At 41.1% G+C, this 16,183-nt stretch overlaps 1 protein-coding gene across 1 annotated transcript in view; it reads right to left on the reverse strand.

Annotated features, from left to right (window-relative positions):
• The window catches only part of TRAF3IP3 (TRAF3 interacting protein 3), a gene marked incomplete in the record, with an annotated part of 485,039 nt that overhangs the window by 124,503 nt on the left and 344,353 nt on the right, over positions 1-16,183 (reverse strand). The window contains 1 exon segment of the mRNA XM_053706644.1: positions 15,096-15,240. Coding sequence (XP_053562619.1) covers positions 15,096-15,240 — 145 coding nt within the window.

Consider the following 16,183-nt stretch of genomic DNA (forward strand, 5'->3'; position numbering starts at 1 on the left):
GTTTTTTTATCACAGTCAACTACAATCTCACAGCTCTGCTGTGAGTGATTACCTCCCTCAAAACAAGTTTTGAAGACCCCTGAGTTCTGTAGAGATGAACCGGATCATGCAGGGAAGACAATAAACTTCTGACTGAATTTTTTGATGCGTAGCAAAAGCGCCAAAAAAGGCCCCTCCCCCTCACACATAACAGTGAGAGAGATCAGTAAACTGTCATAAATTAAATAAAACGACTGCCAAGTGGAAAAAAATAGTGCCCAAAACATTTTTTCACCCAGTACCTCAGAAAATTAAACGATTTTACATGCCAGCAAAAAACGTTTAACATTAATAAATTGAGTGTTATTAAAAAGCCTGTTGCTAGTCCCTGCAAATTAGGCTAAAGTTTTATGCATACAGTATAATTCCAGTGAAGTGCCATTCCCCAGAATACTGAAGTGTAAAATATACATACATGACAGCCTGATACCAGTTGCTGCTACTGCATTTAAGGCTGAGTTTACATTATATCGGTATGGCAGAATTTTCTCATCAATTCCATTGTCAGAAAATAATAAGCTGCTACATACCTCTTTGCAGATTAATCTGCCCGCTGTCCCCTGATCTGAAGTTTACCTCTCCTCAGATGGCCGAGAAACAGCAATATGATCTTAACTACTCCGGCTAAAATCATAGAAAAACTCAGGTAGATTCTTCTTCAAATTCTACCAGAGAAGGAATAACACACTCCGGTGCTATTATAAAATAACAAACTTTTGATTGAAGGTATGAAACTAAGTATAATCACCACAGTCCTCTCACACATCCTATCTATTCGTTGGGTGCAAGAGAATGTTAGGGGAGGAGCTATATAGCAGCTCTGCTGGGTGAATCCTCTTGCACTTCCTGTTGGGGAGGAGTTAATATCCCATAAGTAATGGATGATCCGTGGACTGGATACACTTAACAAGAGAAATTATGTTTTCTCTTGTTAAGTGTATCCAGTCCACGGATCATCCATTACTTATGGGATACCAATACCAAAGCTAAAGTACACGGATGATGGGAGGGACAAGGCAGGTACTTAAACGGAAGTTACCACTGCCTGTAAAAAACCCTTTCTCCCAAAAATAGCCTCCGAAGAAGCAAGGTATCAAATTTGTTAAATTTTAAAAAGTATGAAACGCAGACCAAGACTCCGTCTTGTAATCTGTTCAACAGAAGCCACATTTAAAAAAGGCCCAAGTGAAAACCACAGCTCTAGTAGAATGAGCTGTAATCCCTTCAGGAGGCTGCTGTCCAGCAGTCTCATAAGCTAAATGAATTATGCTTTTTAACCAAAAAGACAGAGAGGTTGCTGAAGTCCTTTGACCTCTCCTCTGTCCAGAATAGACAACAAACAAGGTGAATGTTTGATGAAAATCCGTAGTAGCTTGTAAGTAAAACTTTAAAACACGAACCACGTCCAAATTGTGTAATAGACGTTCCTTCTTTGAAGAAGGATTAGGATACAAGAATGGAACAACAATCTCTTGAGTGATATTCTTGTTAGATACCACCTTAGGTAAAAACCCAGGTTGGTACACAGGACTACCTTATCCGTACGGAGAACCAGATAAGGAGAATCACATTGCAACGCAGATAACTCGGAGACTCTATGAGCCGAGGAAATAGCTACCAAAAAGGAACTTTCCAAGATAGAAGTTTGATATCTATGGAATGAAAAGGTTCAAATGGAACTCCTTGAAGAACCTTAAGAACCAGCTTTAAGCTCCATGGCGGAGCAACATTTTTAACCACAGGCTTGGTTCTAACCAAAGCCTGACCAAATGCCTGAACGTCTAGAATACCTGCCAGACGCTTGTGCAAAAGAATAGACAGAGTAGAAATCTGTCCTTTTAAAGAACTAGCTGACAACCCTTTTCTCAAAATCATCTTGGAGAAAAGATAATATCCTGGGAATCCAGACTTTACTCCATGAGTAACCCTTGGATTCATAACAATAAGATATTTACACCATATCTTATGTTAAATTTAATTACTTACTAACCCTTAGTATTTGACATTTTGTCTACGATGTATACCACTATGTTGGTTATTGACATAATTATTGCAGTGTGTATATTACGGTTGTATGGGCTTAGGCAATGTATTAGATTGTGCGGTTCTGACACCAGTGGGTTAATTTTATACACTGTTGGTATTGGTTAAACTTGAAGGCGTTGTTTTTTATGTGTGCACCAATCACATTTGTTTTAACTAGTTTTAAGCAGGTGTGGAGCACAGCACAGTAGGCTATGACTACGGATTTCATCCGAAACGCGTAAGCCAGACTGTGCTGCGCCTTCTACACCATACCCTATCCTTGCTGTGTTTGCCGGTTTTAAACTGAATAAATAAAGGAATTAATTTTAAGGAAACAGCCTCCACTTTCTCTTTTCAAGCTACTATTGTCCGGAGTTTGGCTGTTTCCTGCTGTGCATTACAAGCTTATACTCTTCAAAGAGGATTGCATTGTGTGCTTTTCTACATTTGGCAGTTCCCTATTGCAAGCAGGAACTGTTTTTCACTACGTCACTGGCGGAGGGATACTGTATTCTATCGGAGGAACAAGTGTCTGGAATAAGTTGAGGCGGAGCAAGGGATCTCTGCCTCGTTCCAGAGTGTGTTCCATTGGCCGGAATTGGGCCGAGCCCCCTTAGAGGCGTCCGGATTGAATCTACAGCCGCGAATGGCGATACCCGCCTTCTCCATTGGATTGGGTGAGTGAGATCTCCATTGTCCACGCTGGAGCGAGTGAATGAGTGATATACCAAGGAACTTGAGAGTTTCTTTTTAGCACCTTGCACTTTATTTGATACCTTTTTGTTGTTAATACAATACAGACTGCCTATCATATTCTGGGTTTCCTTTCCTTACATTTAAATTTTCCTAGAGACAGGCTTTTATGCCTGTATTAAGGTATCAATTACTGACTCGGAGAAGCCATGCTTTGATAACATCAAGCGTTCTGTCTCCAGGCAGTCCATCTCAGATTAGTTATATTTAGATGGTTGAAAAGACCCTGAGGTAGAGGGTCCTGTCTCAGAAGCAGAGACCGTGGTGGAAAGGATGACATGTCCACCAGATCTGCATACCAGGTCCTGCGTGGCCACGCAGGCGCTGTCAAAAGCACCAAAGCACTCTCCTGCTTGATCTTGTGCAAACCCCTCCGGAGGGAATTCCCACTCCCCCGGATGAAAAGTCTGACGACTTAGAAAATCTGCCTCCCAGTTCTCAACACCTGGGATAGGGATAGCTTTTAGACAAGAGTGAGTCTCTGTCCAGTGAATTATTTTAAGACTTCTAACATTGCTAGGGAACTTCTGTTCCCCCTTGATGGTTGATGTAAGCCACAGTCGTGATATTGTCCGACTGAAATATGATGTACCTCAGAGTTGCTAACTGAGGCCAAGTCTGAAAAGCATGGAATATCGCTCCCAGTTCCAGAATATTCATTAGAAGGAGGGTCTCCTCCTGAGTCCACTATCCCTGAGCCTTCAGGGAGTTCCAGACTGTATCCCAACCTAAAAGGCTGGCATCTGTTGTAACAATTGTCCCATCTGACCTGCGGAAGGTCATACCCTTGGACAGATGGACCCGAGATAGTCACCAGAGAAGAGAATCTCTGGTTTCTTGGTCCGGATTTAACAGGAGAACAAATCTGTGTAATCCCCGTTCCTCTGGCTGAGCATGCATAGTTGCAGTGGTCTGAAATGTAGGCGTGCAAACGGTACTATGTCCCTTGCCGCTACCATTAAGCCGATTACATTCATGTACTGAGCCACCAAAGGGCGCGGATGGAATGAAGAACACGGCAGAAATTTAGAAACTTTGACAACCTGGACTCCGTCAGGTAAATTTTAATTTCTACAAAATCTATCAGAATCCCTAGGAGGGAAACCCTTGATATTGGGGATAGAGAACTCTTTCCTTGTTCACTTTCCACCCATGCGATCTCAGAAATGCCAGTACTACGTCCGTATGAGACTTGGCAACTTGGATGTTTGACACCTGTATCAGGATGTCGTCTAAATAAGGGGCCACTTCTATGCCCCGCGGCCTAAGGACCGCCAAAGTGACCCCAGAACCTCCATAAAGATTCTAGGGGCTGTAGTTAACCCAAAGGAAAGAGCTACAAACTGGTAATGCCTGTCTAGAAAGGCAAACCTGAAAAACCGATGGTGATCTTTATGCATCGTAATGTGAGGATAAGCATCCTTCAAATCCATTGTAGTCCTCTATTGACTCTCCTGGATCATAGTTAAGATGGTACGAATAGTTTCCATCTTAAATGATAGAATTCTAAAGAATTTGTTTAAGATCTTTTAGATCCAAAATAGGTCTGAAGGTTTCCTTTCCTTGGGAACCACAAACCGATTTGAGGAAAACTGTGTCCCTGTTCCTCTATTGGAACTGAATGGGTCACGTACACAATGCAAGAATGTCTCTTTCTTTATCTGGTTTGCAGATAAATGTGAAAGGCAAAAACTCCCCTTTTTTGGGGGGGAAAGCTTTGAAATCCAGAAGATATCTCTGGGGTATAATTTCCAATGCCCAGGGATTCTGGGCATCTCTTGCCCACGCCTGGGCGAAGAATGAAGTCTGCCCCCTATAGGATCCGTTACCAGATAGGGGTCCGTTCCTCATGCTGTTTTAGAGGCAGCAGCAGGCTCCTTGACCTGCTTATCTTTGTTCCAGGTCCGGTTGTCTCCAGACCGCCTTGGACTGAGCAAAAGTTCCCTCTTATTTTGCCTTAGAGGAAGTTGATGCCACACCTGCCTTGAATTTTCGAAAGGCACGAAAATTAGGCCTTTTTTGTCCCTTGATTTGGACCTGTCCTGAGGAAGGGCATGATCTTTTCCTCCAGTGATATAAGTAATAATCTCCTTCAAACTAGGCCTGAATAGGGTCTGCCCCTTGAAGGGAAGTTAAGTAGCTTATTTATTAAAGTCACGACAGCTGACCATGATATAAGCCATAGCGCTCTGCGCGCCAGTATAGTAAAAAACAGAATTCTTAGCCGTTAGTCTAGTCAAAGGAACAAAGGCATCAGAAAACAAAGGAATTGGCTAGTTTAAGTGCTCTAAGCTTGTCAAATATATTCATCCAATGGAGCCTGTAAAGCCTCATCAAGACACTCAAACCAGAACGCCGCAGCAGCAGTGACAGGAGCAATGCGTGCAAGGGGCTGCAGGATAAAACCTTGTTGAATAAACATTTTTTATCCATTGGATCTAAAAAAGCACAACAGTCCTCGCCAGAGGTAGTGGTACGCTTAGCTAGAGTAGAAACTCTTCTCTCCACCTTAGGAACTGTCTGCCATAAGTCCCGTGTGGTGGCAACTATTAGAAAACATTCTTCTAAAAAATAGGAGGGGAAGAGAACGGCACACCTGGTCTATCCCATTCCTTATGAAAAATTTTAGTAAACCTCTTTAGGTATTGGAAAAACATAAGTACACACCGGCACTGCATATTATTTATCCAGTCTACACAATTTCTCTGGCACTGCGATTGTACACATTCATTCAGAGCAGCTAAAGCCTCCCTGAGCAACAAGTGGAGGTTCTCAAGCATAAATTTTAAATGTAGAAATATCAGAATCAGGTTAAATCATCTTCCCTGAGTCACAAATATCACCCACAGACTAAGCATATTGTGAGGTAGTATCAGACATGGTTCTTAAAGCGTCTGTATGCTCTGTATCTACCCCCAGAGCTGTTTTGCTTTCCTTTAATTTCAGGTAGTCTGACTAATACTGCTGCCAGTGTATTATACACAACCTTTGCCATGTCTTGTAAAATAAACGCTAAGGGCGCCATTGATATACTTGGCGCCATTTGAGCGTGAGTCCCTGGAGCGGGAGTCAAAGGGTCTGACACGTGGGGAGAGTTAGTCGGCATAACTTCCCCCTCGACAGAATCCTCTGGTAAAATAAACGCTATGGGTGCCCTTGATGTACTTGGCGCCATTTGAGCGTGAGTCCCTAAAGCGGGAGTCAAAGGGTCTGACACGTGGGGAGAGTTAGTCGGCATAACTTCCCCCTCGACAGAATCCTCTGGTGATAATGTTTTTAAATACAAAAAATGATCTTTATTGTTTAACATGAAATCAGTACATCTGGTACACATTCTAAAATGGGGTTCCACCATGGCTTTAAACATAATAAACACAGAGCCTCCTCTATGTTAGACATGTTAGAACTAATAAAGAGACTAGTAAGCTTGGAAAACACTTTAAATCAAGTTAACAAGCAAATATAACAAACGTTACTGTGCCTTTAAGAGAAACAAATTTTGTCAAAATTTGAAAAACAGTGAAAAAAGGCAGTAAATCAAACGAAATTTTTACAGTACATGTAATAAGTTAACAGAGCATTGCACCCACTTGCAAATGGATGATTAACCCCTTAATGCAAAAAACAGATAAAAAAAAAAAAAACGACATTTTTTTAAACAGACACAACAAAACTGCCACAGCTGAGCTGTGGATTACCTTCCCTATAACTGTTTCTATGCAAAATTTAAGCCAGCCATGTGGAAAAATTAGGCCCCAATAAGTTTTATCACCAAACATATGTTAAAAAACGATTAAACATGCCAGCAAACGTTTTAAAACACATTCTTATAAGAGTATGTATGTCTATTAATAAGCCTGATCCAGTCGCTATCACTGCATTTAAGGCTTTACTTACATTACTTCGGTATCAGCAGTATTTTCTTAGTCAATTCCATTCCTTAGAAAAATATATTACTGCACATACCTTAGCATATATCTCTATCAATCAGCCTGGTACCAGTCGCTTTCACTGCATTTAAAGGCTGTACTTACATTACTTCGGTATCAGCAGTATTTTCTTAGTCAATTCCATTCCTTAGAAAAATATTTTACTGCACATACCTTATTTGCAGGAAAACCTGCACGCCATTCCCCCTCTGAAGTACCTTACTCCTCAGAATGTGTGAGAACCGCAACTGGATCTTAGTTACGTCTGCTAAGATCATAGAAAAAACGCAGGCAGATTCTTCTTCCAAATACTGCCTGAGATAAACAGCACACTCCGGTGCCATTTAAAAATAACAAACTTTTGATTGAAGAAATAAACTAAGTATAAAAAACCACAGACTCTCACGACCTCCTATCTATGTTGAGACTTGCAAGAGAATGACTGGTAATGGCAGTTAGGGGAGGAGCTATATAGCAGCTTTGCTGTGGGTGGACTCTTGCAGCTTCCTGTTGGGAAGGAGAATATATCCCATAAGTAATGGATGATCCGTGGACTGGATACACTTAACAAGAGAAACAGGAGATCGCCTATTTATCACAAGCTTTTCATATGCATTTGTGTTGTAATAATCCCCTTATACCTTGCATAGGACAATTATTCCACTCCATCACAAAGCACTTTTTCTGTAGTTTTTCAAAGGATATTTGCACTAATATTCAATGTTCCTTTGAAACATATTTGGCTTGTTTCAAGCTGGTTGTTTGTAGAGATCCCCCACCCCCAATGTTTGAATTTTTGTGTAGGGGTAAACCATAGTAAGTAATTTAATTATGCTTGAAAATTTTACTTTTTGCAAATATTTAAAAGCCATAAAATACAACATTCTGAAGACTTCCCATAGTTAAAGAGACAGTCAAGTCCAAAAAAACCCTTTCATGTTTCAAATAGGGCATGTAATTTTAAACAACTTTCCAATTTACTTTGATTACCAATTTTGCTTTGTTCCCTTGGTATTCTTAGTTGAAAGCTAAACCTAGGAAGGCTCATATGATCATTTCTAAGCTCTTGAAGGCCGCCTCTTATCACATGCTTTTGTATTTGCTTTTCACAACAGGGGAGAGCGAGTTCATGTCAGCCATATAGATGACATTGTGATCACGCACGTAGCTTGTGGCAGACACTGCACTAATTAGCTAAAATGAAAGTCAATAGATAATAAATAAAATGTCATGTGATCAGGGGGCTGTCATGCTTAGATACAAGTTAATCACAGAGGTAAAAAGTATATTAATATAACTGTGTTCGTTATGCAAAACTGGGGAATGGGTAATAAAGGGATTATCTATCTTTTTAAACAACAGCAATTTTGGTGTTGACTGTCCCTTTAAATCCTATCAGAGACTCAGAGGAAATACAGGTGCAAAATGTAGCTTTATGTGTTTACTTTGATCAGATGATTAAAAAGTATATATGCAAAAAAATATGTATGTGACTTTTGAAATTGCAAGAAAAACACAATTTATGCTTACCTGATAAATTTATTTCTCTTGTGGTGTATCCAGTCCACGGATCATCCATTACTTGTGGGATATTCTCATTCCCAACAGGAAGTTGCAAGAGGACACCCACAGCAGAGCTTTAATATAGCTCCTCCCCTAACTGTCATAGCCAGTCATTCGACCGAAAACAAGCCGAGAAAGGAGGAACCATAGGGTGCAGTGGTTACTGTAGTTTAAATTTAAAAATTACCTGCCTTAAAATGACAGGGCGGGCCGTGGACTGGATACACCACAAGAGAAATAAATTTATCAGGTAAGCATAAATTGTGTTTTCTCTTGTAAGGTGTATCCAGTCCACGGATCATCCATTACTTGTAGGATACCAATACCAAAGCTAAAGTACACGGATGAAGGGAGGGACAAGGCAGGAACTTAAATGGAAGGAACCACTGCCCGTAAAACCTTTCTCCCAAAAATAGCCTCCGAAGAAGCAAAAGTATCAAAATATGAAGCGAAGACCAAGTCGTCGCCTTGCAAATCTGATCAAAAGAAGCCTCATTTTTAAAGGCCCAAGTGGAAGCCACAACTCTAGTGGAATGAGCTGTAATCCTTTCAGGAGGTTGCTGTCCAGCAGTCTCATAGGCTAAGCGGATTAAGCTTCTTAGTCAAAAAGAAAAAGAGGTTACCGAAGCCTTTTGACCTTTTCTCTGTCCAGAATAGACAACAAACAAAGCAGATGTTTGACGAAAATCTTTAGTAGCTTGTAAGTAAAACTTTAAAGCACGGACCACGTCCAAATTGTGTAACACAAGGATGGAACAACAATCTCTTGATTGATATTCTTGTTAGATACCACCTTAGGTAAGAACCCAGGTTTGGTACGCAGGACTACCTTATCCGTCTGAAAAATCAGATAAGGAGAATCACATTGTAAGGCAGATAGCTCAGAGACTCTACGAGCCGAGGAAATAGCTACCAAAAAAAGAACTTTCCAAGATAAAAGCTTGATATCTATAGAATGAAGAGGTTCAAACGGGACTCCTTGAATAACCTTAAGAACCAAGTTTAAGCTCCATGGTGGAGCAACAGGTTTAAACACAGGCTTGATTCTAACTAAAGCCTGACAAAATGCCTGAACGTCTGGAACATCTGCCAGACGCTTAACTAGCTGACAATCCTTTTTCCAAACCTTCTTGGAGAAAAGATAATATCCTAGCAATCCTGACCTTACTCCATGAGTAACCCTTGGATTCACACCAATAAAGATATCTACGCCATACCTTATGGTAAATTTTCCTGGTGACAGGCTTTCGTGCCTGTCTTAAGGTATCAATAACTGACTCGGAGAAGCCACGCTTTGATAAAATCAAGCGTTCAATCTCCAGGCAGTCAGCCTCAGAGAAATTAGATTTGGATGGTTGAAAAGACCCTGAAGTAGAAGGTCCTGTTTCAGAGGCAGAGACCATGGTAAAAAGGATGACATGTCCACTAGATCTGCATACCAGGTCCTGCGTGGCCACGCAGGTGCTATCAGAATCACTGATGCTCTCTCCTGCTTGATCTTGGCAATCAGTCGAGGGAGCAGAGGAAACAGTGGAAACACATAACCCAGGTTGAAAGACCAGGGCGCTGCTAGAGCATCTATCAGTGTCGCCTTGGGATCCCTGAACCCGTAACACGGAAGCTTGGCGTTCTGGCGAGACGCCATGAGATCCAGTTCTGGTTTGCCCCAACGATGAATCAGTTGTGCAAATGCCTCCGGATGGAGTTCCCACTCTCCCGGATGAAAAGTCTGACGACTTAGAAAATCCGCCTCCCAGTGCTCTACACCTGGGATATGGATAGCTGATAGGTGGCAAGAGTGAATCTCTGCCCAGCGAATTATTTTTGAAACTTCTAACATCTCTAGGGAACTTCTCGTTCCCCCTTGATGGTTGATGTAAGCTACAGTCATGATGTTGTCCGACTGAAATCTGATGTACCTCAGAGTTGCTAACTGAGGCCAAGCCTGAAGAGCCTTGAATATCGCTCTTAGTTCCAGAATATTTAATGGAAGGAGAGACTCCTCCTGAGTCCACGATCCCTGAGCCTTCAGGGAGTTCCAGACTGCACCCCAACCTAGAAGGCTGGCATCTGTCGTAACAATTGTCCAATCTGGCCTGCGAAAGGTCATACCTTTGGACAGATGGACCCGAGATAGCCACCAGAGAAGTGAATCCCTGGTCTCTTGGTCCAGATTCAGTTGAGGGGACAAATCTGTGTAATCCCCGCTCCACTGACTGAGCATGCATAGTTGCAGTGGTCTGAGATGTAAGCGTGCAAACGGCACTATGTCCATTGCCGCTACCATTAAGCCGATTACTTCCATACACTGAACCACCGAAGGGCGCGGAATGGAATGAAGAACCCGGCAGGAATTTAGAAGCTTTGATAACCTGGACTCCGTCAGGTGAATTTTCATTTCTACAGAATCTATCAGAGTCCCTAGAAAGGAAACTCTTGTGAGTGGGGATAGAGAACTCTTTTCCTCGTTCACTTTCCACCCATGCGACCACAGAAATGCCAGTACTACGTCCGTATGAGACTTGGCAATTTGGAAGTTTGACGCCTGTATCAGGATGTCGTCTAAATAAGGGGCTACTGCTATGCCCCGCGGCCTTAGGACCGCCATAAGTGACCCTAGAACCTTTGTAAAGATTCTTGGGGCTGTAGCTAATCCCAAGGGAAGAGCTACAACTGGTAATGCCTGTCTTAAAAGGCAAACCTGAGAAACCGATGATGATCTTTGTGTATCGGAATGTGAAGATAAGCATCCTTTAGTTTTTGCCTGAGGAAAAAGCGCGGTGAGCGCTTAGAAACGCGTAGCATTGTACAACAGCTGTATTGGTATATCTGTGTATCTTTTATCCATTTTATTAAATACTTTTATTATATACATTGATACTGGAGTCTTCTTCTATTATCCTGACGTCCATCATTTGCATCCGGAGTTTATCTTCAACTGCAGCAGTACTGCCTGGGTCTTTATGTGCACTAGGTCACTATAATATACCTAGTACGCTTCATTTGCACTACAGTGTGCAATACCATCTGTGAGTATCCCTTTGTCAGCACAAGCTGATATCCATTTCATGTCCTCAATTGATTTGCACTAGGGGTCGCCCTCTTGTTTTTCTCATAACTTTCAGATCACAGACACACATTCTGTTTTGGGAGGAGCAGCCACAGTCCGGTGCACAGTCTGCTGGGACACTGTGAAGTTCCCAGACCGTTCTCCTAGGCATTATCTCTGCCTTTTAACATTGTGAGTATGTTTTCACTTCATTTATTCCACTTTTGAAAAATTGGCTACACTAGGAGGCGCCCTTCTCTTCTGCTTTGTTTATCCTTTAGATCCACTGTAGTCATATATTGACCCTCCTGGATCAGCGGTAGGATGGTACGAATAGTTTCCATCTTGAACAACGGAACTTTGAGGAATTTGTTTAAGATCTTTAGATCCAAAATTGGTCTGAAGGTTCCCTCTTTTTTGGGAACCACAAACAGATTTGAGTAAAAACCCTGTCCCTGTTCCTCCTTTGGAACTAGATGGATCACTCCCATAACTAGGAGGACTCGTACACAGTGTAAGAATGCCTCTCTCTTTATCTGGTGTGCAGATAATTGTGAAAGGTGAAATCTCCCTTTTGGGGGGGAAGCTTTGAAGTCCAGAAGATATCCCTGGGATATAATTTCCAACGCCCAGGGATCCTGAACATCTCTTGCCCACGCCTGGGCAAAGAGTGAAAGTCTGCCCCCTACTAGATCCGTTCCCGGATAGGGGGCCGTTCCTTCATGCTGTCTTAGAGGCAGCAGCAGGCTTTTTTACCTGCTTACCTTTTTTCTATGTCAGTTTTGGTCTCCAGACCGTCTTGGATTGAGCAAAAGTTCCCTCTTGTTTATTATTAGAGGAAGTTGATGCCGCACCTGCCTTGAAGTTTTGAAAGGCACGAAAATTAGACTGTTTGGCCCTAGATTTGGACCTGTCCTGAGGAAGGGCATGACCTTTTCCTCCAGTGATATCAGCAATAATCTCCTTCAACCAGGCCCGAATAGGGTCTGCCCCTTGAAGGGAATGTTAAGTAGCTTAGATTTTGAAGTCACGTCAGCTGACCATGATCTAAGCCATAGCGCTCTGCGCGCCTGTATAGCAAAACCAGAATTCTTAGCCGTTAGTTTAGTCAAATGAACAATGGCATCAGAATAAAAGAATTGGCTAGCTTAAGTGCTCTAAGTTTGCCAAGTATGTCATCCAATGGAGTCGCTACCTGTAAAGCCTCTTCCAGAGATTCAAACCAGTACGCCGCAGCAGCAGTGACAGGGGCAATGCATGCAAGGGGCTGTAGGATAAAACCTTGTTGAATAAATATTTTCTTAAGGTAACCTCTAATTTTTTATCCATTGGATCTAAAAAAAAAAAAGCACAACTGTCCTCGACAGGGATAGTAGTACGCTTTACTAGAGTAGAAACTGCTCCCTCCACCTTAGGGACTGTCTGCCATAAGTCCCATGTGGTGGCGTCTATTGGAAACATTTTTCTAAAAATAGGAGGGGAAGAGAACGGCACACCTGGTCTATCCCATTCCTTATTAATAATTTCTGTAAACTTTTTAGGTATTTGGAAAAACATCAGTACACACCGGCACTGCAAAGTATATATCCAGTCTACACAATTTCTCTGGCACTGCAATGGTATCACAGTCATTCAGAGCAGCTAAAACCTCCCTAAGCAACACGCGGAGGTGTTCAAGCTTAAATTTAAATGTAGAAATATTAGAATCAGGTATCTTTCCTGAGTCATTAACATCACCCACTGACTGAAGCTCTCTTTCCTCAGCTTCTGCATATTGTGAGGCAGTATCAGACATGGTTCTTAAAGCATCAGTATGCGCTGCATTTTGTCTCACCCCAGAGCTATCTCGCTTACATCTAAGTTCAGGTAGTCTGGCTAATACCGCTGACAGTGTATTATCCATGACTGCCGCCATGTCTTGTAAAGTAAACGCTATGGGCACCCTAGATGTACTTGGCGCCATTTGAGCGTGAGTCCCTTAAGCGGGAGTCAAAGGGTCTGACACGTGGGGAAAGTTAGTCGGCATAACTTCCCCCTCGTCAGATTCCTCTGGTGATACATTTTTTAAAGACAGAAAATGATCTTTATTGCATAAAATGAAATCAGTACATTTGGTACACATTCTAAGAGGGGGTTCCACCATGGCTTTTAAACATAATAAACAAGGAGTTTCTTCTATGTCAGACATGTTTATACAGAATAGCAATGAGGCTAGCAAGCTTGGAAAACACTTTAAATCAAGTTAACAAGCAAATATAAAAAACGGTACTGTGCCTTTAAGAGAAACAAATTTTGTCAGAATTTGAAAAACAGTGAAAAAATGCAGTAAATCAAACGAAATTTTTACAGTGTGTATAATAGGCTAACAGAGCAGTGCACCCACTTGCAAATGGATGATTAACCCCTTAGTTCAAAAAACGGATCAAAAAACGAAATAGACGTTTTTTAACAGTCATAACCAACTGCCACAGCAAGCTGTGGCCCTACCTTCCCCAATAAACGACTTTGGAAAGCCTTTGGGCCCTTTAGAGATGTCCTATAGCATTCAGAGGGCCTTTGAGGGAAGCTGGATGTCACAGTTTGTAATTTTAACTGCACCAACTGTAACTTTTATACTACAACAGTGGAAATTGTTTCTAGTCAAAATTTAAGCCAGCCATGTGGAAAAAACTAGGCCCCAATAAAGTTTTATCACCAAAGCATATATAAAAACGATTAAACATGCCAGCAAACGTTTTATATTGTAAATATCATAAGGGTATTACCCCTGGGAGTAAGCATGATACCAGTCGTTATTAAATCACTGTATTCAGGCTTAACTTACATTAATCCGGTATCAGCAGCATTTTCTAGTGTTTTCCATCTCTAGAAAAACTGCACATACCTGATAGCAGAATAAACTGCACACCATTCTCTCGCTGAAGTTACCTCATCTGTGTAATCCCCTCAGACATATGTGAGAATAGCAATGGATCTTAGTTACAACCTGCTAAGATCATAGAAACCTCAGGCAGATTCTTCTTCTATTTACTGCCTGAGATAAAATAGCACAACTCTGGTACTATTTAAAAATAAACTTTTGATTGAAGAAAATAAACTAGCTATATTTAAAGGGACACTGTACCCAAATTTTTTCTTTCGTGATTCAGATTGAGCATGAAATTTTAAGCATTTTTCTAATTTACTCCTATTATCAAATTTTCTTCTTTGTCTTGGTATCTTTATTTGAAATGCAAGAATGTAAGTTTAGATGCCGGCCCATTTTTGCTGAACAACCTGGGTTGTCCTTGCTGATTGGTGGATAAATTCATCCACCAATAAAAAGAGTACTGAAACCAAAAAAAGCTTAGATGCCTTCCTTTTCAAATAATGATAGCAAGAGAACGAAGAAAAATTGATAATAGGAGTAAATTTGAAAGTTGCTTAAAATTGCATGCTCTTTCTGAATTACAAAATAAAAAATTGGGTACAGTGTCCCTTTAACCACTCTCTCCTACAACGTCCTTGCTTGTTGAGAGTTGCAAGAGAATGACTGGGTATGACAGTTAGGGGAGGAGCTATATTAAAGCTCTGCTGTGGGTGTCCTCTTGCAACTTCCTGTTGGGAATGAGAATATCCCACAAGTAATGGATGATCCGTGAACTGGATACACCTTACAAGAGAAAACAGCTTTGACATATTAACATCTTAAATTATTACTGGAAATGATAATTATCTGAGTGCTAACTATAACACACCTTCAAAAGAACTGAGCTGTTCCCCTTTACGTTCACTGTCCTCCTGCAATAGATCATTCTTAGCCTGTAGTTCAATTCTCTCTCTTTCAAGCCTTTGCAGACGATTCTGCAGCTGCTGAAGTTGAGAGTCTTGAGTTTCCACCCACTGACAAAAAATAAAAAGCATAATTATTATGGGGGAACAAAATAGTCAAACATTACCCATTATCCCTTATGAATTACAAATTTTTCTGATTTAAATTTAAAAGGTTGTTGCATGTAAACAAAGTAAAATGATTAATTTCATGTTAGCTAAAAGGATACTGTGGTGAGAACTGTTTACAATTATTTTTATTCCTGTACTAATTTGACTTAAAATAGATGCTAATCTTTATCCTAACAGAAAAACTAATCATATTTTTTTTAAGTCTAAGTGTGAAAACTTTCTGAATAAATTAACACTTCTTTGATCTTACTGTTTTTCAAAGGCCAAGCTCCGTCACCACTTGCCTTATTTGTTACTGTAGTATACAAAGCAAGCCACTGACATTTTGTTGCTTGACTTTACATTTGCTTCTAATTTCAAATGCATATATTTTTCTATCAGTGCAATAAGTACATTGTATCACTTAGTTGTATCTAGTTATACCATCTTGTGCTATAGCAGTACTTGTTCCCTAACAGCGTAAACAACATAATTTATGCTTACCTGATAAATTTATTTCTCTTGTAGTGTATCCAGTCCACGGATCATCCATTACTTGTGGGATATTCTCCTTCCCAACAGGAAGTTGCAAGAGGATCAACCACAGCAGAGCTGCTATATAGCTCCTCCCCTAACTGTCATATCCAGTCATTCGACCGAAAACAAACAGAGAAAGGAGAAACCATAGGGTGCAGTGGTGACTGTAGTTTAATTTAAATTTAGACCTGCCTTAAAAGGACAGGGCGGGCCGTGGACTGGATACACTACAAGAGAAATAAATTTATCAGGTAAGCATAAATTACTTGTGGGATACCAATACCAAAGCTAAAGTACACGGATGATGGGAGGGACAAGGCAGGATTAAGCGGAAGGAACCACTGCCTGAAGAACCTTTCTCCCAAGC

This window comes from Bombina bombina, chromosome 3 (assembly GCF_027579735.1).
Source record: "Bombina bombina isolate aBomBom1 chromosome 3, aBomBom1.pri, whole genome shotgun sequence".
NCBI classification, from domain to species: domain Eukaryota; kingdom Metazoa; phylum Chordata; class Amphibia; order Anura; family Bombinatoridae; genus Bombina; species Bombina bombina.